The sequence below is a fragment of the Chiloscyllium plagiosum genome, unplaced genomic scaffold (genome assembly GCF_037043375.1).
Source record: "Chiloscyllium plagiosum isolate Xiang-an unplaced genomic scaffold, Cpla_swu_hap1 HiC_scaffold_26, whole genome shotgun sequence".
NCBI classification, from domain to species: Eukaryota; Metazoa; Chordata; class Chondrichthyes; order Orectolobiformes; family Hemiscylliidae; genus Chiloscyllium; species Chiloscyllium plagiosum.
The window spans coordinates 23,088,669-23,112,750 of record NW_028270164.1 but is presented as its reverse complement, the minus strand read 5'-3'; the positions used below and the strand labels follow the sequence as shown (position 1 = coordinate 23,112,750).

Genomic DNA, 24,082 nt, shown 5'->3' with positions numbered 1-24,082 from the left:
CGCCTCGCCATAACCCTGTTTCCTATAGCCAGTCCACCTAACCTGCACATCCCTGGACAGTATGGTCAATTTAGCATGGCCAATCCACCTAACCTGGATATTCCTGGACTGTGGGAGGAAACAGGAGTGCACAGGGAGAATGTGCGCATACCACACAGGCAGTCGCCTGAGGCTGGACTCGAACCTGAGCCTCTTGGCACTTGAGGCAGCAGTACTAACCACTGAGCCACCCTGTAACCCCTTAAGAGAAGGGCTAAATTTTGTACACTGATAATTTAATTTGTGGAAATAAGACATTGAGTTTTTTAATGCACAATATAATCCAGGTTGGGACTGTTACTTGCTTTTTTTTTGTTCTTGCTTATCAATCAAATAAACTGGCTTCAGTTTTTCTCCAAAGCAGCAATACTTTATAAGTTTAGCATACACTGGAATATTCAATCTCTTTTTCATTCGGTCTTAGGTCTCACTGACAGGATCATGATCAGCATTTATTGGTCATTCTTGGTTGTCCCAAGTAGCTGGTGGTGTGCTGCCTCCTTGTACCACTATAGTTTGTAGGGTGCTTTTTAACAGCAGTTCGAGACAACCTCAGGGTAACTAGAGAGGCTATAAATACTGACCTGGTGAATAGGTGGGTTAACCAGAACCCAACAATAAGGACACTTATTTTACAGAGATTGCATACACATTTGCTGTAATTGGGCCTGCCTTCCCTGCACTTTTTAATGTGCTGATAATTTTCTTCCACGTCTAGGAAAGCTGTTGAAATTCCCAAAACAAATAATTTGACGCCAGTGAAGTAGGAACTAGAAGCAAGTGAGTTATATCAAATAGTGTTTAAAAGTAACCATTTTTCAGTGTTAGAGAATTTAGGCAAAGCAATATAACGTGTCACGGAAGTCCAGCTGTCCAACCAGAATGGTATCTTGTTAATCTTGTCACCAGTACATACACTAGAGAGGTATAATAAAGAAACATCATAAACCTGGCAACAGGCCTACTTAAATAATATTTGAAGCTGTAGTGTGGCTTGCCCTGATCATCAGAGGAATACCGAAACATTTGGTTTCTTTTCACACATCAAAATGCCTCACATCAGGCATGTAATCACTACTAGCAAGACCCCTTGGTATCAGTGGAGCCTCATTAAATTGGATTTATAACGCTGAAATATTGTCGCTTAAAATCTGAGGCATCACTGTTGACTGTATTCTGGTCCAAAATATCAGGGGATGATCATGTATACTCATTTATTAACTTTTATTATTATATTGTGGAGGTGGTCTGTTAGTTTCAGTGTCAGTGTTTCACTCTTGAAGCCTCTGAGGTTGTAATTTGGGCTGTCTGCAATTGAAATCTGTTCAGTTCAATGAAGTGCACTTTGATGGTTCTCACACCTTTTGTGGGAATGCCCTTAGAAGCAGAGAGAAATGATGGGCTGTTTTCAATGTGAACAATTTATCAAAAAGCAAAGACACATTTATGCAATTTCCAGGCAAAGCATAAGTACAATTTTACGTAAGTAGGTATTCTGCTTTATTGAACATATATAAACTAGAAATTTTCCAGAACTGTTTCTGTCTTTTCTCAATGGCTGTCCCTTTGAAGAAAACTTAACAAAAGTATGAACAGTGTGACCATTGCTCTGTTTTGTTTCATAGCTTTTGCAGAACTTCAGACAGATATTAATGAGTTAACCAGCGATTTGGATCGAGCTGGAATTCCATATCTTGACTACAGGACGTATGCAATGCGAGTTTTGTTTCCTGGAATTGAGGACCATCCAGTTCTCCGGGAGCTCGAGGTATAGCCAAATTTAAAAAACATTAAGGCTGACAATGGTTTGGCTCAGCAGAAGCTGGATGATTGATGTTTTTGTGCACAATTTAGCATTTTACCAGATTTACTAAAGTCTCTCTATGAATAGCCCACAGGCCTGCCTAAACCAGACTAATATCAAATAGTATTTAATATCGCATTAGATATTATAATTTAGAGGCTTGGTTGCCCAGGATTGATTATTACTTTTTTGTGAAGCAATATTATAAAGGTGCTTATCACAGGATTGTCCAGCCCTGGAACTACCTGCCTGCCAGCTATCAACAATTTGTGTTGATCCTAGTGTTGAGATAATCTGCTTGTGGCAGCAGGATGCCCAATCTGCGTATGTATGTCATTGATAGCATAAGATCATGGATCTCAAATGGACTGAACCTCTAAAAACCCAGTTGGCAAAAGTGAGGACTGCAGATGCTGGAGATTAGAGTTGAGTGTGGGGTGCTGGAAAGGCACAGCATGTCAGGCAGCATCCGAGGAGCGGGAGAGCCAACGTTTCGGGAAGGGCTTTTGCCCAGAACATCGACTCTCCTGCTCCTCAGATGCTGCCTGACCTGCTGTGCCTTTCCAGCACCCCACACTCGATTTTAACACCCAGTGCCCATCCAAGGATGCTGGAGGTAAGATCTCCTTGTAGTTTTTAAAATTGAAACAAAACAAAAGTTTGAGTCAAAACTGAAAATTCTGTTATTTACAGAATGCATTGTTAATGCTTTTTCTAAAAACAAAGATAGTAAGTGATATTGAGCTTAATAATATTTTTCACTTGGAAAGGACCTGATTGACCTACTGTATCTTACCTTTGAACATTATTTTTAAGGTTCCAGGAAATGGGCAGCAAAATGTGGAGAAAGCACTGAAACTCTTTGGGCAACTCATTAACAACAAGGTTTTCTTGTTGACTTTCATTCGGACGCTGGAATTGCAGCGGAGCTTTTCCATGAGAGACCGTGGAAATGTGGCATCCCTGATCATGACTGCACTGCAAGGCAAGCTAGAATACGCCACCGATGTCCTCAAGCGACTACTGTCGGATCTCATTGAGAAAAACCTTGAAAGCAAGAACCATCCGAAACTATTACTTCGCAGGTGAGAGAAAATTTCCATGGTTGAGTTGTTAAATAAATAATAGTATTATGCCTGCTAATACAATCATAGCGAAAAGCATTTCACTGGCTACCTTGAAAAATTAATGAGACTGGAGCCAATAGATATGATAAAGCTCAAAGAAAGTGTAGATGTTGCAGAAACTTCCCAGCAATAACCATATGCTCATATGAATAATATTTACTTTGAAGGGAAATGCCAGCTATAAGTTTGATTGTAAAAGCAATTGTTTGCCTTTTAACTTACAAGGGTTGCTTGTTGTTTAAAATCTCTCTAATGCATCAGTTCTTATCCATTTCCATTGTCCATTTCCAACACTTCCCTTCCTTTCCTTGGCACCTCTGTCTCCTTTCTAGGGAATAAACTGTCCAATGCCATCCAGTACAAAGCCACAGATACCCATAGCTCCCTTCACTACAGATCATCACATCTCACCTCCTGCAAGGACTCCATCCCAATCTCGCGGTTCTTTTGCCTACTTTGCATTTGCTTGAATGATGCCACCTTCTAAAACAATGCTGCTGACATGGCTTGCTTCTTCTATAACCATAGTTTCCCACCCACTGTAGTTGACAGGGCTATCAACTGCATCTGACCTATCACCTGTGCTTTCGTCCTTCTTCCCATCACTCACAACAATGTGATCAGGACCCCCCTTGACCTCATTTTTCATCCCACCAGCCTCCATATTCAGAGGATTATTCTCCGCCATTTCAGACAACTCCAGCAGAATGCCACGACCAAACACACCTTCCCCTGACTCCCCCGTCTGCACTTCGCAGGGATCATCCCTCCGAGCCAGCATAGTCCATTTCACACTACCAGCACCTTTGTCCCCTCATGCCACACCAAAACAGCACCCTCTTATGTAACCGCAAAAGGTGCAACACATTCCCCTTCATCTCCTCCTTGCTCACTATCCAAGGGCTCAGACAATCTTTCCAGGTGAAGCAGCATTTCATCTGTACCTCTTCCAGTTTTGTGTCTTGCGTTCGCGGCACCCAATTTGGCCTGCTCAAAACTGGAGAAACCAAATACAGACTGGGTGATTGCTTTTGGAACACCTCTGGTCTGTGTGCAACATGACCTTGATCTTCCCATTGTAGGTCATTTTAACACAACATCATGTCTGTCCTTGGCATGCAGCAGTGTTCCAGTGAAGCACAGCACAAACTGGAAGAACAACATCTCATCTTCAGACTAGGCACATTGCAGTCTTCTAGACTTAATATTGAGTTCAACACCTTTAAATTGTGAACCATTTCTTCCCTTCCTTTTAGCTCTCCTCCCCTCCCCATCCCACTCTCCCCCACACTTCACTTCAGCTCTGATGAAGAGTCATCTGGTCTCAACGTTAGCTTGCTCTCTCTCCATGGATACTGCCTGACCTGTTGTTATCTCCAGCATTTATTGTTTTCAGTATCTGCAATAATTTGTTCCTGCATCAGTTCTTGTCTTTTGTTTTAACTTATCCTATTTTAATAGAGAAGAAATGGATTGTCAACGTGGTTCAATCAAATTCTGGGATTGATTCTAAAGATATGAGAGAGAAAATCAGCAATACCTTAATCTGAAAGAAAATTAACTCTCAATTTTCATATACAGGAATCTTTGTAAACCTTGTTGATCAATACGAGGATGTTGACGTTCTGCAAAATTTCTTAATTTGAAGCGAATGTGAATTCGGAAAACCCAACAACCAATATGTTGCATAAATAAGTCCTGCTAATTAGCTCAAGAACTAGCTTCATGATTTGACAAAATTAAAGCACAATGTACCATTGTAATGCCTAATCAAGATTAAAACAAGAAAACTAGGCAACAAGAAATTACTGTACAGCTTCATCATAAAAGGGCAATGTGCCTGTTGGCTCATAGTCTGTCAAAGATAGATGTCATTAAATCTGGAATCAGTAGCTGGAATTTGCTAATTCCCTGACATGCTACATTAATCTATGTAAATGCAAGGGAAAATGTCAGCTTGATTCATGATATCTGCTACTTTATCTCTGTGATTATCATATTTTTATGTGCTTTCTACGGGTAAATGATAATTTCCTGCAACCACAATACATTATTTGTCTGAGTCAATGGATTTGTATAATGTCATCTTATATATGCTTTGAATGTTCTTCAACTGTATATTATCTGGGTTGCATAGGATAGAGATTTTTTGGTGGCCAATTAAAGCATAAGTGCTTTTTCTTGTACGGTTATTTTGTGAATATCAATGAAATGGATGAAGTGTATTGTGTAAGTAGTTGACTTGCACAATAGATTATTAAGCATTGCAATCATCCTTTCCTTATTTGGGCAGTATAACCATAAGCAGCACATTAGTGTGCTTCTGATTGTAAGGCATAGTATTTAGTAGATCAAGCTGAGGGTTGTATATTATTTACTTGTGTTTGTGTGACAATTGAAGTTAATGATTTCAAACAAGGTATGAGCTAACAGTGTCCAGTAATGCAATGTGAGTATAATTGAAGTTCTTTCACATTTGCTCTCACCTCTGCAGAACTGTATTTATTCTTCCCATTAGTGCTCACAGAGATGTGTTTTGTTTACTTGTAGGTATATGGTACATCAAAGCTGGAAATGTTTTGCTGGAAAAGCGCAGCAGGTCAGGCAGCATACAGGGAACAGGAGAATCGACGTTTCGGGCATAAGCCCTTCTTCAGGCTTATGCCCGAAACGTCGATTCTCCTGTTCCCTGGATGCTGCCTGACCTGCGCTTTTCCAGCAACACATTTCCAGCCATGATCTCCAGCATCTGCAGACCTCAATTTCTCCTATGGTACATCAAAATCAAATTAAGACTTCTGTTTCAGGAATTGCTCCCAAAGAAATTAAGCCTGTTTCCAGTCACGTGGAATACATTGGCATACTTAGAATGTCCTTTTAATCACCTCCATTTCTTTTTTTATTAGGAATAAATGAAGTTTCTTCCAAATAGAATATTTGACATATTTGACAGTATGAGGACAGGAAATGAATTATTTTATTATTTTTTTCTGTTCATTAACTGGCAATTGATGACTGCTGATATTTGATATTTGACAATGCATATTATCAGGAAACCATTTTGCTGCAAATTGTGTAAAATGTATCACTGATTGTAAGAGCTGAATTTGAAATTCAGGATATGAAGGCAATTGAATGAGATTATTCTGCCAAGCTTTTTCTTGATTTTATTTTGCCTAGATTTGAGCAGCTTGAATGACTAGAGGCTGGTTTAGGCCTTAAATCAGGAAATGTGTCTGAGGGATAGACTTGATCAGAAGTCAGATATAATGAATGGATAGTGAGCATATTAATGTTCTTGGCCTCAAGATGAAATTTAACAAAGTTGCATCACAAGTTGTGTCAAATTAGTACTACAGTTTGAGCTCTGAAACATATTTGTTGTGAAATAAGAGGAATGGTTGGAAAATTACAGCTGTGATGAAGGGGCACAAATTATACAGTAACACAAAAGCTTTGGAAGCAAGGTTAAACTCTGACTATGATCTTAAGATCTCTGAACATATAAGGTCCAAAATAATCATGAGCACCAGATTCTCTCACCATAAGCACGAGTAGAGATAGAAGCTTTTCTTGGTAATGATCTTGCTTCAACAATATAAAATAGGAAGAAAACATAAGGTTGTAGAAAGATCCAACTAAAGCGTTATGTACATTAGTCTTTGCTAATATTGGTATTACAGAAACAACTGAGTCAGAGGTCATGAGTTGAAGTCCCACATATAAGAACAGGAGCACATGATCCGAGTTGGTAACTGTGCAAAACTGAGGGAATATTGTCTATTACAGGTGCCTTTCAAATTATTTTTAATCTCAGGCCCAAATTCTCCTGGCAGGGCATTAAATAATGCCATAAGATCTTCTAAGACGAGTAGAGGATTTCTCTTGTTATTCTGGCCAACATTTATCTCTTAACTAACATCAAAACAGATGACCTAGTCACCTTTCTTATTGTTGTTTATGGGACAATGCTGTGTGTAAATTGGCTACCACATTTCCGACATTACAGCAGTGGCTATGCTTCAGAGGTATTTTATTGACTGTAAAGTGCTTTGGGATGTCTTGAGGTCAGAGAACGTGCTGTAAAAATGTGAGTTCTTTATGAGCATATGATTCCTAGCTTGCCATCTGAGAATCTCAGTTCACAATAAAAAGTTTTATATTAAGGTCCATTCACTGCAGGAAGCTGGACAAAAAGATCTGAATTGTAAAATTTCAGTTCACAACATGTGGAATTTCTTCAACATCATGTAGATTTCTTGCATGAAGCATGAGGATTATAAAATGCTTCTGCTGTTGCTTTAGCCTCATGTGTTTCCAATCTAGTATTATTAATATTATAATCTTTGTGTCTGTCTTTGTATTTTCACTGTAATATCACCAACATTAGTGGTGGCCAGGATCCTGGGAGAATTCCCTTACTACGTTTCAAGTAGTGCCATGGGATTCTTTATGTCCACTTATAGGGATAGCTGCCATCTTTGTTTAATGTCTCTTCTGAAACACAGTAGCAGTGTTGCCAAAACTTGCAACTTGCAATTTATTCATTATTTGTGGCTGCTTTTTAAATGTAGATTTCCTGTACCAAGAGCCTGGTTCTGCAATAAGGTGTCAATGACTAGGAGCAAGAAATTGCTTGCTTTCAGTGAGGTTGGATAGTCTTAGTGGCAGCTCCTTTCCAACATTGAACATGCCATTCATTAGCCCAGGAACAATGCCCCGAAAGGGAAACATTAAGTGAACATTGGGAGCCTTGCTGCTAGAGTTATCAGCTGCTGCTCATGCTACACTCATCAAACATTATCAGTTATGATCAACTTAAATCCAGATTGATTGGTAGAATAATTTACGATCAAGTCACAGAAAGTAGAGACACCAACTGCCCTATTTTCTTTCCTATCAGTTGACATAAATTCACTGATTAAAGTGAAAATAATTTCGGATACGGCCAGGTATTTTTCTGTGCTTACCAAACTGTGATCCAGATAAGGCAGGAATTAGTGGGATACCTGAGAACCTTGTTGGTAATGATTTAGGAGTCTCGTATTTATTTGTTGCTGAGTTGCCATGACATTCAATTCCAATTAACTTCACCTTGTCTGCTTTATACAGGCCAGAGGGAATGAGAGAGATTCTTTTCATAAAATGAGAAGCAAAATGCTTCTCAACAAAATCAAATGAAAGATCAACTTTTTGGGGGTATTCTATTCATTGTTCTTCTGATGATGGTGATACTTCCAGCATTCTAGCTAAGTCTCCTTTCTTCCTATTTAAGCCAAAGCAGTAAGTTGACGGTTAATGTAGCCATTCCAGCATTTGCATTGGCATGTTTTTCACTGCACAGCATTCAGGAACACCCACCAAAGTGCTCTCCTCCCCACCATATCCAATGTTGTCAATGTTCTGCCTCCTGGCACCTGTAGCTGGGAGCATTTTTGGGCTTTTCCTAATCGCTGCTACATCACTGTGATGTTGACTGGGCCTGGATTTTTTTTCAGAAAATGCTGTTATCTGAAGAAAAAAATATTTTTCAGCCTACCAACCGAGATGCAGTAATCACACTCATTCTTTTTACTTTGCCATTGTAATCATACTCAACACAGTCATATAGCAGCAGTGTCAGGTCATTTTCTGCCTATTCCAATTCACACAGTCCCTCAATTTAGTCCCATGTTTTTCTGCATGTCATCAAGACAAACCTAATTTTTCACTGAGCCGTTTGAATTATTTCCTTTAATTGGGGCCAACTGTGGGGCAGTTTCACTCATCAAAGGAAGGAAAACGATCAGTTCTAATTTAGAATCAATGCTGTTACAATTGTACCTTTGCATGCACATGGAGGGTTTGATTCAGGCACCATTTGTTCTTGCAGCCTCCGATCAGCAGGAAGACTCCCAGTTGCAGTGGATTGACATTAGTCTGCACAGATTTGCGTGATTCAGATGAGTTTACACCACTTAGCTTGTCTGCGGCCTTTGGAGGGGGTTAGGGTACAATGTGAATCTGAACCACAGTCTAATTTCTGAAGCATAACATGACCTTTGCTTTGTGAGAACATAGAAATACCAGGTACTAATAGAAGACAGATGCTGAATGTCCCATTATTTTTCATTGTCTGTTTACTTTTGTGGGTTTTTAAAAAAAAAACTTGTTTTTGTCATATTCTATTGTGGGATTTTACAAAGCTAAGACTAGTCTAAAAGCACAAGGCATTTCCTTTCGTTCTTTGTTTCTTGTTTATAATTGATGAGAAACAGGTTTGTGCTTATTTTAAAACTATTGACTCAAGTGTCTTAGAAAAATATGTTTGTAATTGAAAGTTGTGTTTTGTTTGGTCATTCCTCTTACAGTGGTGAAGTTAATTTTAGGGAAACTATTGTGATGTCTACCGCACAAGTGTATGATGTTAAATATTTGTGAAAGTGTCACAAAGCTATGGTACGATCAAAGGCTATCATGAACCATAAATGTGAAGCTTTAGTTTCTAAATACTGTTGGAGTTCTGAAATGATAAATTAATCCTAGTTATTGCACATTCAACTTGGTCACCAGTTTTAGGTTAAAAAGCCTTAACTCTGTAGCTGCTGTCAAAATGTTCGATCATTTATAAGTGAACTATAACTTCTGAGAAAATAACGTTGGCATGTTATTCTTCTCAAACTAATGGGAGCTGGATGGTTTCCCGGCAATTTTGATTATTTTTGTCCGTTATGGAGAAATAATTTGCCCAGGAAAGGGAAATTCATTTATCACCAGAGATTCCGACATTTAACATTTGTGACAAAACGAGACACAACAGGTTCCCATTATGAATGGGCTTTTTTTCAATTAAATTGAACCATCCTGTAAGGAACCATGTTGTAACTTGCATCGGTTGATTTGAAAACAGTTGAGGGGTGTTTGTGAATATATTTTCTCTGGGCCAACTGAGAGTGATGTGGTTTAGGACCTGCCAGCAAAAGACAGCATCTTAGCCTGAAATTTCTATTCTTTCTCAGTTACCTTGTAATGCACCCTAACTGTCAGTCACTACCAGTGGCTTGATTCTCTGTTAATTTATACGTGTTTGGTCAAAGGCATTTCCCCAAACAAGGGTCAATGCCAAGACATTCAAGTGAGGCCTGGGAGTTCAGATCTCCAAGGCTTCAGCCTCTGGAAAGAGTGAATTTGTCACTACTCATTTCTGCCTGTCCAATCCTGCAGATCCCAGCTCGTAAAATTGAGACTCGTGACATTTGACCTTATAAGTGGGTGTTTTATAACTGAGATTTTGTCCTTGTACATCTGCGTTGGCAACTGCGAGCAGGAGTCATGACATAGTGAGCAAAGAGAGCAGCACTGCACTCACTCACTCACTCGATTTTACTATGTCACCTCTCCCCACCCCACTTGTCTACCCAATGAATGGCCCAGTCACCATTCAAAACTGATCTTTATCTTAAAATCTCTTACTTTTCTTGTACATGTAGCAAATCCTTTTGTGAATAAAGGGCGGACCAAAGATCTACATTTACTGTTAACAGATTAAATTCAATGGAACTGCACTGCCACTAAATCCTCCCTCACTGATGTTAAGCTGTAGGCTATCCTTGGACACTGATGTGATCTAATAAAGAGTCACTGCATTAGGTACTGCTGATAACCACCAACAATGTTGGGAATTGTTAACAGAAGAGAGAGCACATATCAGATTCTACCTTTGAAACCTACAGATTCAATTTTGCTCTGTGATTACAAAAATACAGCAGGAGGGTTTCTTCAAACAGTACGTTAGGTGGACACATATATAAATCTGTCCTTTTGTGTCCTACATAAAATAAACATTATCTAGATTACCTTTTCAGGTATATGTTGGCTCTATCACTAAAATATAGTCCATTCTCAATCATTTATGCTTAAATTTTAACCATTGTTTGTGCTTTATTGAAAGGAAGCTTCCTTGTTGTTGAAAGTTGGGTTTCTAGGATCCTAAATATAACCAGAGTAAAGTATCAAATGCTCCCTGCTGGAATGTTAAGAAGGAAATCATACCCAGAGATTAAATAGAGAACATCTGAAAATCACATTCCAAATAAGTGAGGAAGATGGCCTCATGCAGACGCAGTGACATTTGTGTGTGAATTGGCTTTTTAAATATTTTGAAGCATCTGGAAAAGATTGCCTGTGGCCTGAGGGAGACATTTTATTTTCAAAAATATGGGGTAGACTAAAATAACAATGGACAGTTTAGTTCTACTAATAAGTTTTGACTCCAGTTGAACAAAAACAGAAGTATACAGAGAAAACTGCTCTCGATATAGTAATGTCAGCATAAAGTCTACTGTATGTTTAAGTCTCATTATTCTTTCACTGTAACATAACCTTCCATGCCATAAAAATAAAAAAGGTTTTTATGTTCGCAGCAACGATGGCATCACTAGAAAATACATTTTGGGTTATTTTAAATTTAATGTTGTATGAACCCATTGTCTATTTATTTTTTTTCTTATTAAAGTCTTTGTATTATTTTTGCCAATCGGTTCTTCAAATAGCCATATATTCTATTCCTAATCAAGGGCTTGAGCATAATCTTTGTTCTTTCATCTATAAGCTTTCGAAGAGCATTGAATATATGCTTACAAAGGAATCATTCCCAGGACTATAGGGAAAGAGCAGTAGGCACAGTCATGGAGTAATTGGACAATTTAAATACTTCTTTCAAGGTGCTGGCATGGGCAGAGTGAATGACTGCATGTGCTGGACAGGTCAGCTCACTAACACAAATGGAAAATGATATAACTTGAATGATTCTGTATTTCATGGTGATGCAGTTGCTTTCCTCTTCTTTCATAGCATTTAGTCTCTTTCTTCAGCTCATTTTGTCCCTCCTTGCATCCTTGCCAGTGCACTACTACCTGGCAACCACTGCAATTACCCCAGATCTCCCAGAATGCCATTGTACACAGATGCTAGGAATCTGGACTTAGCACTTTCAAACTTTACCCATATGAAATTGCAGTCTTCACTACCAACCTGAATAACAGTGAAATTTATGTACCATGAAATACAGCTCATTTGAATGCTTTGCCCACATGGAACAGCCCAATTTGGATTCTCCTGATTCCCAGCACGTGTAACTATGTTCATTCCTTCCCAAATGACCCTTTAATTCTAGAGCGAATGACTGAGAGTGTCACCGTGAATTACAAATCTGTATCTCTGAAAGAACATTCAGAATGTATCTATCTAGACAGTAGAAGATTGTTTTATTGCTATCCTAATTAAGTAATTGTATTTTTTCATGTCCCTTTTCAATAACAAGCATGTGCACTTAACTTTTTTTAATGACATAGTTGCTCTAAAACTTGACAGCCTCATCAGCAAGACATTGCTTGGGGCAAAATAATGAGTTCAATGATAGACCTGCATTTATAATTTTTAGAAAGATTCGGATTGGTTGAACAGTTTGCAAGCCAAGACAGATCACATTACACCCTTTCCTGAATTAGTTAATTATAGTTGACTATTGCATTGTTGATTGGAGCTTTCCTTAGAAGCATGTTCATTACATCACTAGAACTTGAAAATGATTCTTAAAGAGAAGTCAACTCTTTAAAAGATTGGCAGTGGGCCACCAGCTATATGATAAAGATTTCTAATTTCTACATGTTATGCCGAATTGTACTTCATGAACAATTCTGATATTCCAGACAGTGATCTTAGTTACTTAGAATGGAAGTAATGAAATACAACTCCCAGCATTGTGTTCAGTCATGAAGTGAACTTGATTTGTGTTGGTAAAATAAAATCTACAATCTGAATTGACTTTGCTTCCTAATCTGGCAACATTATATCTGCTAAGGAAATAAATGAAAGAGAAATTTAGCATTTCTCTGGTACCAGATGATGTCCTGAGCATCTTCCAAATTCTCCAGTCAGACAAATGGAAGTGCAATCACTGTTCTTCTTCGGCAAATGCAACGGCCAATTAGCAGATAAGTCTAATGAGAGAAATTACACATTACACTAAATTTGGTCATGTTGTTTCTGAAATGGTCATTGACGAGGTCATCTGGAAAATTCTTCGTATGTTGTTTCTTGGGAGCATTCTTTACTATCTACCTGTGTTGGCAGAAAGAGATTTGGATTAAAAGCACAGGCAAAGGACCACAATTCTGATGGTGCCACAGAAGTGCTAGTCAAGTACCTGTGCTCAATTCTAGCTTGTGCTTTGACCTTACAACCATCTGATGCAAGGTAGTTTATTATCAGGTGCTAAATTGATGGTATTTTCCAGAAAAGAAAATAATTTCAATAAAATCTGAAATTAGTTTGTTAGACATCTAACATTTTGAAACCTGTCATCAGACCTATATTGAATTGAATTGAATTTATTTTCACGTGTACCGAAGCACAGTGAAAAGCTTTGTCTTGCGAGCAATACAGGCAGATCACAGAGTTAATTAACATAGATAGTAAATAATAGGTAAACAGCGGCAAAAATAAAAACACAGGTACAGGCGAATGTTAAGAGTTTGTGAATTCATTCAGTATTCTAACAACAGCAGGGTAGAAACTGTTATGAAACCGGCTGGTGCATGTGTTCAGGCTACTGTACCTTCTCCCCGATGGTAGAGGTTGTAGAAAAACATTGCCCGAGTAGGATGGATCTTTAAGAATGCTGGTGGCCTTCCCTTAACAGCGGGCCTGGTAGATGGATTCTATAGGTGGAGGTTGGCCTTTGTGATTATCTGGGCCGCGTTCACCACTCTCTGTTACCGTCTCCAATCTTGAATGATACAATTGCCATACCAGGTAGTGATACATCCAGACAGAATGCTCTCAATGGCGCACCTATAAAGATTTGCAAGGGTATTCGCCATCATGCCAAATTTCATCAGCTGCATGAGGAAAAAGAGATGTTGTTGGGTCCTTGTAACCAGTGCATCCACGTGAAGAGTCCAAGACAGCTTATTTTGGATGACCACTCCCATAGCTTGACACTCTCCACTCTGTGCTGTTCATGTGTAGGGGGAATGAGTAACATCCTGCCGAAAGTCAAGGTGGAGTCTTCCACTTCCCACCTGTAATCTGTTTCGTTGCCATCTGAGATTCGACCGACTATGGTTGTGTCATCAGCGAATTTGTAAATGTAGAATCTCTGCAGTATGGAAGCAGGCCATTCATCTAATCGAGTGCACACCAATCCTCTGAAGAGCACCCCACCCAGACCCACCCTCCTACTTTACCACTGTAACTGCATTTCCCAAGGCCAATTTACCTAACTTGCACAATTTTCACTGTAGGAGGAAACCCATTCAGATGCAGGAAGGATGTGCAAACTTCATACGCAGTTGCCTGAGGGTGGAATTGAACCTGAGTCCCTGGTGCTGAGGCAGCAGTACTAACCACTGAGCCATGATTTCCCCCCCTGACCCCCTACAAGACAATTCTATGTATCCTTCATAGAGGGAATTTTTTGCACAGCTTCTGTGTGTATAATAAACTAAATGGCACCAAAACCAAATGATGGTTTTAATGTTACTATTCTTCCTTCAGTGTTAATCATGGACATCTTGACTATTAGGCTAGATAAAGAGAACTAGACATCCTCACTGGAGTATAATTAAAATTATGGCTTTTAAGTAAATTGGCCTTAACTGCTAATATTCCTCCGAAGAAAACCTGTTAAAATGATTTGCAACAAGTTAACTGTTTTTAATTGGAGAATAAAAAACAATTTAAACGTATTTGAGCAGATAACTTGGAGGAACTGTAATCTCTTCTCAATCTGTATTTTGCTTTCCCTGATTGTAAGTGGCTGTTGCAGCTCCCAGTTAAATTTAAAACATTATGGCATAATTTTCTGCACATGCATCTGTAGACTATGTTGCCACAAGGTCAAGTGATAAAGTGACAGCCTTATATTGCTCATATTCAATCTTTTCCCATGGATGTATCATTTGCATATTTGAAATTCTAAAAAGAGAGGAAGGAACACTTTCCACACAGAAGTAGAATGATGTTTTCATAGATTAACATCTTAATGGAGTTTCAGTCTGCAGAATTTCCAGCAGATGTTATTAACCAGAGGTGACAATTTTAACACTCTGCATCATTATCTCCACAGATATTGTATATATTCAGGTCGGGGGCTCCATTACCAGCTCCTTGCACTTGCAATACTATTTCATCACTTATGTCATTTATTACTTGCAACTATAGATTCCGCTTTTCTTGTGTAATACTTTCAACAATGGTATAATGCAAATTAGAATAGTATTAAAGTACAGCAAATGACAGGCAACACATGAGCAAAGAAGTTCTTGCATTTAATCCTTTAAGCATTAAATGCCTCTTGCTTCTGCTTTGAGCTGTGTGATAATTTGTGACAATAAATTGAATAATGGTAATCTACAGCATGATGGATTTTTTAAAAATCTTGTATAATTCTATTGGAATGAGACCCAGTACCAAACCTCACTGTGGCTGCTTGAAAAGTCATGAGATTGTGTAATTATTGTCATTGCTATTTGCGATACTGCCTGGTACATGGATGGATTTGTTTTAATTCATAGTTTTACTATTAATTCTTACTTCACTTGCTTAACACCATTTGTCCAGCCCCACTAATGTAAATGGAATCATGTCATTTCAATCCTCATGACCACCCTGTTTCTGTTTTTGCATTTTGTGGCATTAAAATGGGCGGCACAGTGTCTCAGTGGTTAGCACTGCTGCCACACAGCACCAGGCATCTGTGTTCAATCCAAGTCTTGGGTGACGGTCTGTGTGGAGTTTGCATGTTCTCCCTGTGTCTGTGTGGGTTCCGTCGGGTGCTTTGGTTTCCTCTCTCAGTCCAGAGATGTGCAGGTCAGGTGGCCATGTTAAATTGCCCCTTGGTAATCAGTGATGTACAAGTCAGATGGATTAGCCTTGGGAAATGTGGGGATATGGAGAAGGAGTATGGGCTGGATCTGGGTGGGATACTCCTCAGAGGGCTAGTGTAGAGTTGATGCACTAAGTGATCTGTTTCTGCACTGTAGGGATTCTATGATATCTCTGATTCTTCAATGAAAATATAATGCAGATGGCACCACAGATGTGGGATACATCATATTATATTGAGTTCACTGTGTTATTGCATTTCATACCATAAATTTGAAGGTAGAGAGAAGTGCTGCAGTCCCATATTAAGTCACACAATGTTTCCATTTCTCATAAAGCCAATAAGGTTCAAAAAGAGCCAGGACTTTCCCAGTAACAAACGTAAATACACTAAAATCAACGCAAACATAACAGTACTGAATAATGAACTAACAGACAAAATTACTGAAAAGGCGTTTCCAATTAACTACCAAACAGAAGAGAAATTCTAAGTAATAAAGGCCCTTGTATGATCTATTTGTGGTCAATAAAGAGGAATGCTCTTGAGGTGCAGTGATAATGTCCATACCTCTGAGCCAGGAGACCAGGTTCAAGTCCCATCTGCTCCAGAGGTATGTAATAATATCTTTGAACATGTTGATGAAAAAATATCTGGTCGCTTCAGGGCCTCAATTCTCCACCTCCCCAACTTGAAGAGCATTTGGAGACACTAATGGTGGGCAAAGGGAATATTCTCTCAAAGCCGTCCCCTGCCCTTGCCAACAGCCCTCCTTTAACCTCTTGTCCTGTAAGAGGAGTAAAAAAAGGGAGGCGCGGTGGTAGTTTGGCGCACCGATCTTTATATTGCTGAGACTAAACGCCAGTTCGCGGACACCTCCTCCTACTGCCCCCTTGACCATGACCCCACCTACGTTCGGGACACCACCCACGCCCTCCACTTCATCCATGATTTTCAGTTCCCCCGTTCCCAACGCCTTATCTTCACCGTGGACATCCAGTCCCTATACACCTCCACCCCCATCACGAAGGCCTCAAAGCCCTCTGCTTCTTCCTTTCCCACCGAACCAACCAGTACCCTTCCACTGACACCCTCCTTCGACTGACTGAACTGGTCCTCACTCTTAACAACTTCTCCTTCCAATCCTCCCACTTCCTCCAAACTAAAGGAGTAGCCATGGACACCCGCATGGGCCCTAGCTATGCCTGCCTCTTCGCTGGATATGTGAAACAGTCCATCTTCCGCAGCTACACTGGCACCACCCCACACCTTTTCCTCCGCTACATTGATGACTGTATCGGCGCTACCTCGTGCTCCCACGAGGAGGTTGAACAGTTCATCCACTTTACTAACACCTTCCACCCCGACCTCAAATTTACCTGGACCATCTCAGACTCCTCCCTCCCCTTCCTCAACCTCTCCATCTCTATCTCGGATGACCGACTCAACACGGACGTTTACTATAAACCGACTGACTCCCACAGCTACCTAGATTACACCTCCTCCCACCCTGCCCCCTGTAAAATGCCATCCCATATTCCCAATTCCTTCGCCTTCGCCGCATCTGCTCCCAGGAGGACCAATTCCAATACCGAACAACCCAGATAGCCCCCTTCTTCAAAGACCGCAATTTCCCCTCAGACGTGGTTGACGATGCTCTCCACCGCATCTCCTCCACTTCCCGCTCCTCCGCCCTTGAACCCCGCCCCTCCAATCGCCACCAGGACAGAACCCCACTAGTCCTCACCTACCACCCCACCAACCTCCAGATACATTGGATCATCCTTCGTCATTTCCGCCACCTCCAAACGGAACCCACCACCAAGGATATATTTCCCTCCCCACTTCTATAAGCATTGCGGAAGGACCACTCCGTCCGGGACTCCCTTGTCAGATCCACACCCCCCACCAACCCAACCTCCACTCCCGGCACCTTCCGCTGCAACCGCAAAAAATGCAAAACCTGTGCCCACACCTCCCCCCTCACTTCCCTCCAAGGCCTCAAGGGATCCTTCAATATCCATCAGAAATTCACCTGCACCTCCAAACACATCATTTACTGCATCCGCTGCACCCGATGTGGTCTCCTATACATTGGGAAGACAGGCCGCCTACTTGCGGAACATTTCAGAGAACACCTCTGGGACACCCGCACCAACCAACCCAACCGCCCCGTGGCTGAACACTTTAATTCCCCCTTCCACTCCGCCAAGGACATACAAATCTTTGGCCTCCTCCATCGCCAGACCATGGCAACACGACGCCTGGAGGAAGAGCGCCTCATCTTCCGCCTAGGAACCTTCCAACCACAAGGGATGAATGCAGATTTCTCCAGCTTCCTTATTTCCCCTCCCCCCACCTTTTCTCAGTCCCAACCCTCAGACTCAGCACCGCCTTCTTGACCTGCAATCTTCTTCCCGACCTCTCCGCCCCCATCCCCTCTCCGACCTATCACTCACCTTGACCTCCCTCCACCTATCGCATTCCCAACACCCCTCCTGCAAGTCCCTCCTTCCTATCTTTTATCTTAGCCTGCTTGGCGCACCCTCCTCATTCCTGAAGAAGGGCTTATGCCCGAAATGTCGATTCTTCTTCTCCTTTGATGCTGCCTGACCTGCTGTGCTTTTCCAGCAACACATTTTTAAACTCCAGACTCTCAGCAATGTGTTGACTCTTAACTGCATTTCTGGGCAGTTAGGGATGGGCAATAAATGCTGGCTCAAGCCAGAGATACCCACATTCCATGAATGGCTAAAAAAAACAACTGAATGTTTTTTTGCCCATCACCAAATCATTTCTGGGTGCATTAGGTTATTAGGAGGATGTGAAGTCCATGTCTGAATTGCCTGCCAGTATCACAACTGCTTCAGTTCATTATTAAAAGAGTGGTTACATGACTGAATCAATGAGATGTAATTAGTGCTGTTTAAGAAGCTGATGGCTTTCAGGAGAGGAAGAGGAGAAAATTAACAAAAGTGGAGAAACTAAATTCCAATTAACTATTTTTAAAAGAAATATATATACTCCCTCAGTTCTTTCAAAATGAATTCTGCCAATAGTGGAACACTGAATTCTCCTTCCCTTCCTGTGCATTAGTATTTCAACAGAATACTGCTTTGGGGACAGATATATTACAACAGAGTCTATCTCTCCTTGCAGAAGTATCTGCTGCTAAATTGGTTCACTCCATATTTTCACTAGCTATCGATGATTTACAAGCTTCTCAAATTAGAGTGAATTTAGTAATTAGAATATAATGTACACCCTTACTACCTGATCTGTAAAAGTCCCTCCATATCTATTGACACCTCTTCATGGCCACTCATTTTAAAGTATTTTTGCATTTTGATTTCAATAATAGCTTGGACATTTCTATTCACTAGAAGTAGATTGAAGAAGGCACTTCTGTCATATTGAGCTATCTAGTTTTAAGTTGTGCACAGCATAAAATACCCATGTGAATGCCAACCTCCTCTCTGCAGACTGCTCTGATAGTCTGTGGTGATATTTATTTCCTGTTTCTGTTGCTTGTATTTCTCTGGATTCTCTGGCACACGTTTTGGTGGTTTTGGTATTTTTAATGATGTTTCCTTGGGTCAGATAACATTCATTATTTGTTTTCAAAAAAGACAAAATCTAGTATTCAAAAACAAAGATAAGCTGAACAATGAACAGTCTGACTAACAAAAAAGTAAGAATCAGACTGATGGATTTATGAAGATTTCCTTTAAAATCATATTCATCATATTGTTTATTCAGTTTCTTCCTGCTGTGACTTGGGGTATTTTAACAGCTCAATGGTTTAAATGTTGCATTCAATAGGATTTATTATAATTGACCAATGTGATTTTATCAGAATGTTTTAAATTAACCTGAAACGACATGTTTTCTAAACACTTCACTTGTCTTTCTAACCTCAGAACTGAATCTGTGGCTGAGAAAATGTTGACAAATTGGTTTGCATTCCTCCTTCATAAATTCCTGAAGGTAAGTTCTGATAATCCCGAGGGAAACTTGTCAATGTTTAAAACACCACTTTCTACAATTCTTATTCAAAAATATTGCTGAGATTTCTTTTTTCATTCATTCATGATATGCAGGCCTTACTGGCTAAGCCAATGTTTATTGCCCATCCCTAATTGCCCAGAGGGCAGTTAAGAGTCAACCACATTGCTGTGGGTCTGGAATCACCTATTGGCCAGACCAGGTAAGGATGGTACTCTCCTTTCCTAAAGGACATGAGCGAACCATTTTGGTTTTTCCTGACAATTGGCAATGGATTCATGGTCGTCATTAGATGCTTAATTCCAGATTTTTTTTTTGTTTTTAGTTTTGCTGGATACAATCCCCGAGACATGACCTGGCTCTCTGGATTAACAGTCCAGCAATAATCCCACTTGTCCGTCATCTCCCGTTTAATTGAATACGAATTTGATTTGAAACTCTAACTGAAAAGTGAGCTTCTTCTGAGTAATATTTCCAAACTATTGCTTTTATTGAGAACCACTAATTAAATTGAGATTGTGCAAAATTAATCTGTTTTTTTTTCAATCCAAGTGTTTTAAATGTTGCAAATTTATGCAACTAATGCTTTGTTTCGCAAACTTTACATTACAGGTTTATTTTAAATTTTTTAATATACATAGTATAGAAATAATATTAACTCAGCAGGTGAAGTTCATGTTGATATTATACTGACTTATCACCTTTCCATCTTTATCCCCAAATCGTAATCCTCCTTTTATATTTATTGTCTAGGTTTCTCAGAATTTTTCATCAACTTTCTTCATTGCTTCCAATAAGCATCTTTAACATTGATTCCATCTTAGCTGAAACAAAACACACTCCTAGGAGCTGAACATGGCAGACGTCATGGTCCCTGCCACAGTGTCAGTGTCTTCCACCATGTTCTGATGGTGCTGAGGCCTCACTCCCAAATCTATGACTTTTTAAAGGCAGATAACGCTCTGTGATAAAGTTGTCTTCCCATGAGGCTATAACATCTTTTCCATGCCCCTGAGAATTGAGGACTGTTGCCATTCCATATCACTAAGAGATGGGTAGTAGCTGAACTAAAGAGTATTTGTCATATAAGGTAAATCTGTAATAAGTTTCTTTGTTCAATTTTTCAGGAGTGTGCAGGAGAGCCTCTCTTCATGCTGTACTGTGCCATTAAACAACAGATGGAGAAAGGACCAATTGACGCAATCACAGGCGAAGCACGCTACTCATTGAGTGAGGATAAATTGATCCGACAACAAACTGAGTACAAGACTCTAGTGAGTTTAATTATCAACTCCAGTTGGGCACCATAATCGTGTGTGTGTGTGTGTGTGTGTGCCAGAAAATTGGTGTTTGAAGCAAAATATCCCCTTACATTAAAACAAAAAGACTTTCTGATTAATCATTTTTGACAGAATCATAGGCTACGATTTTGCAGACTTAGCTGAAAGAACGCTGCCCACTGTTCCTTATGCTTGCATGTTCCCACTTATTATCTAAGGACTTTGAACTGGAACTTGCTGTGTTTACAACTCCATCTCACCAGAGTCCCCCAAGAGAGAATCTGAGCGCAGGCAAGAATGGCAAACAACTGTGCACCATCTTAACCAATCCTATTGGTGAACACTTACTGAAGCTGAATCGGGTGGCATTAGAGTAGTTAATTCAATGCAAAATTGTGCACAAAGAATACAGTTACAAAGGGAGAAAGAAACCTAGCTCTTGAAGAGAGAGATAAGGAGGAGAAAATGTTGAAACCGGTTTTATATCCAAAAGAATGAGATACCACATCAGTAAAAGACTATTTCAGCACAAAGTTTGTTTGTGTTTAATTGATACATGTATTGTCTAAACAGTTCACTTACACTAGAGTGGAAAAGCTCTAACCTTTTCTGGCAGGTTCAGTGGTAATCTGTCACAGAAATTTGCTCATGCTATTGGGGAGGTTTTAAACAAAATTTGCAGAAGGAATAGAAACCAGGAATTGGTATTTGAAAGGACAACAGATATCCCAAGGGTTGGCATGAGCTAACAGAACATGTTTTTAAAAACTAAGATAGCGCGTGGTGTTGGGCTTAAAAGGAATATAACATGTTAATTGCGTTAAGAGTGCAAATATCTAAATGCACGGGATGGGATAAATAAGGTTTGTGAACTCTATACACAGTTGGGGAAATGGAAATATTATGTTGTGGCAATAACAGATACAGAATTTACTGCATTCCACTGTGCCACATTTGAAAATGGGGGAGGGGGGGCATTTAGTCAGGTAGGTGGGTCAGGTGGGAATGACACGATTTTCACGCCATTACTTTGAATAAGTTCTATAGACAGCCTAACTACCATGATGCAAATTGAGGCCCTTTGAGGGCAATTATTTCTCACTTGAAGGCCTCATCTCGCTGGTGCTGGTGTTCCCCCATTGGTGGGTGGAGAGCTTACCACACAGGGAAATCAAAAAGTGAATCACTTTGTGCTCCAGGCTTGGAGGCAGGGATGGAGTGTTGGGGTGAATGATGGAGGGATTGGGGGAGTGGACCTTCAATCATTCAGAGGCATTTAGTGATTGATTGAGAGACTTGGCATTGTGAAGAGGGAAAGATACACCTCCTCTTCCCAGCAATGCCCATCCTGTGAGCCAACCTTCTGCTGTCACTCATGTACCTTGAGCCATGACAAATCCAAAGTCTCTGATTGGTTGGCGTCTATCGGCAGGCTGCCCCCTCTAACCTGTTCTGAAGACCCAGTGCTGGACAGTTAAGTGTCTAACAAAAACAAATTGCTGGAAAAACTCTGCAGGTTAAGCAGCATATTTGGAGAGAAAGCAGAATTAACGTTTTGGGTTCAATGGCAGTTCTTCAGAACTTTCCAAAGAACAATTAAGAATAATATGGCAGTGATACTATTTTTTTGATGGAACCATGTGGATGGGCAAAATAAACTAAAAGAAGCAATTCTAAAGGATGCAGAAACAAAGTGACTTGGCGATGTATGTATACCTTTTGTTGGAGATTGCAGAGCAGCTGAAGAAAGTTGATTAAAAGGCATATGATATCCCTGACTTTGAAATTGATGGCATAGACTATATAATAGCAAGGAAGTTATGAACCTATATCAAACATTGGTTCAGCTAGGAAGGAAAGTTCGACATTAGAGACAGTGCAGAAAAGACATCTCAGAATGTCTCTCGGGATAAAGGATTTCATTTACCTGGATTGGGTGGAGAAATTGAAGCTGTTCTCACTTCAGAAGAAAAGATTGCGAAGAAATGTGATCAAAGTACTCAAAACATTGAGGGGTCTAGACAGTTGATAGAAACTGTTCTCATTGATGGCAGATGCACGGTGATCAGAGAACGTGGATTTAAAGTGATTGGCAGAAGCACTAGAGGCAGCATGAGGAAAAGTCTTTTTAGACTGCAAATGGTCAGGATCTGAAATGTACTGCTGAGAAATGTTGTGGAGATAGACTCAGTTCTGGCCTTTAGAACAAATTGGATAAGTCCCCAAAGAGAGAGGGTTCCAAAGTTACAGCAAAGAGCAGAGAAGTAGAGTTGCGAAGTTTCTCTTGCACAGCATTGGATCAGACAGGCTAAATGGCTTGTCCGTCCTATATCCATATATGGTTCAGTTAGCACCATTATTCTTAACAGCACCATGCCCAAACAATATTGTATTTACCTTTTTCACCCTAGCTAGGTTGCTTGTAATACCCCTTGAGTGCACAGTCTTTAACAAAGCTATAGGCAGTTTTGTGTTCGACCTGTACATCTGTTTAGTTTTTATAATAAGTTGATTATATTAAACATAGTTTTGTGTTTTAATTTATGTGTAGATTTTGAATTGTGTGAATCCAGAGAATGAGAACAGTCCAGAAATTCCGGTGAAGGTGCTGAATTGTGATACAATCACCCAAGTTAAAGAGAAAATCCTGGACTCCAGCTATAAAAACGTTCCCTACTCCCAGCGACCTCGAGCAGTTGATATGGACCTGGGTACACAATATGTTGAATCTTAATCTTCTATGCTTTAAACAAGGCTTTTCACCCAATGTACCTATGCCAGTGCTAGATCCAGCCTAGAACTATTTCTTACTCATTACATAACATTTTTAAAATCTGTGTCTGTCTACCTCAAAACCACTTTTAGTAGCTACTTATTGTATGCTTAGAAAAATATATTCCTACCTTTCATTTCTACATGTCTAGCACATTCTCCAAATCTATCCCCTTGACACCAATGTACA

The 24,082-nt window shown here is 40.0% G+C and overlaps 1 protein-coding gene across 2 annotated transcripts in view; it reads left to right on the top strand.

Moving 5' to 3' along the window:
* plxna2 (plexin A2) overlaps positions 1–24,082 on the top strand; it is a 498,163-nt gene that overhangs the window by 434,032 nt on the left and 40,049 nt on the right. For both annotated transcript variants that reach the window (XM_087973574.1, XM_087973575.1), the window contains exons 21-25: positions 1,665–1,807; positions 2,660–2,928; positions 19,756–19,822; positions 20,968–21,114; positions 23,672–23,831. In XM_087973574.1, coding sequence (XP_087829700.1) covers positions 1,665–1,807; positions 2,660–2,928; positions 19,756–19,822; positions 20,968–21,114; positions 23,672–23,831 — 786 coding nt within the window. The remainder of the gene's footprint in view (positions 1–1,664; positions 1,808–2,659; positions 2,929–19,755; positions 19,823–20,967; positions 21,115–23,671; positions 23,832–24,082) is intronic.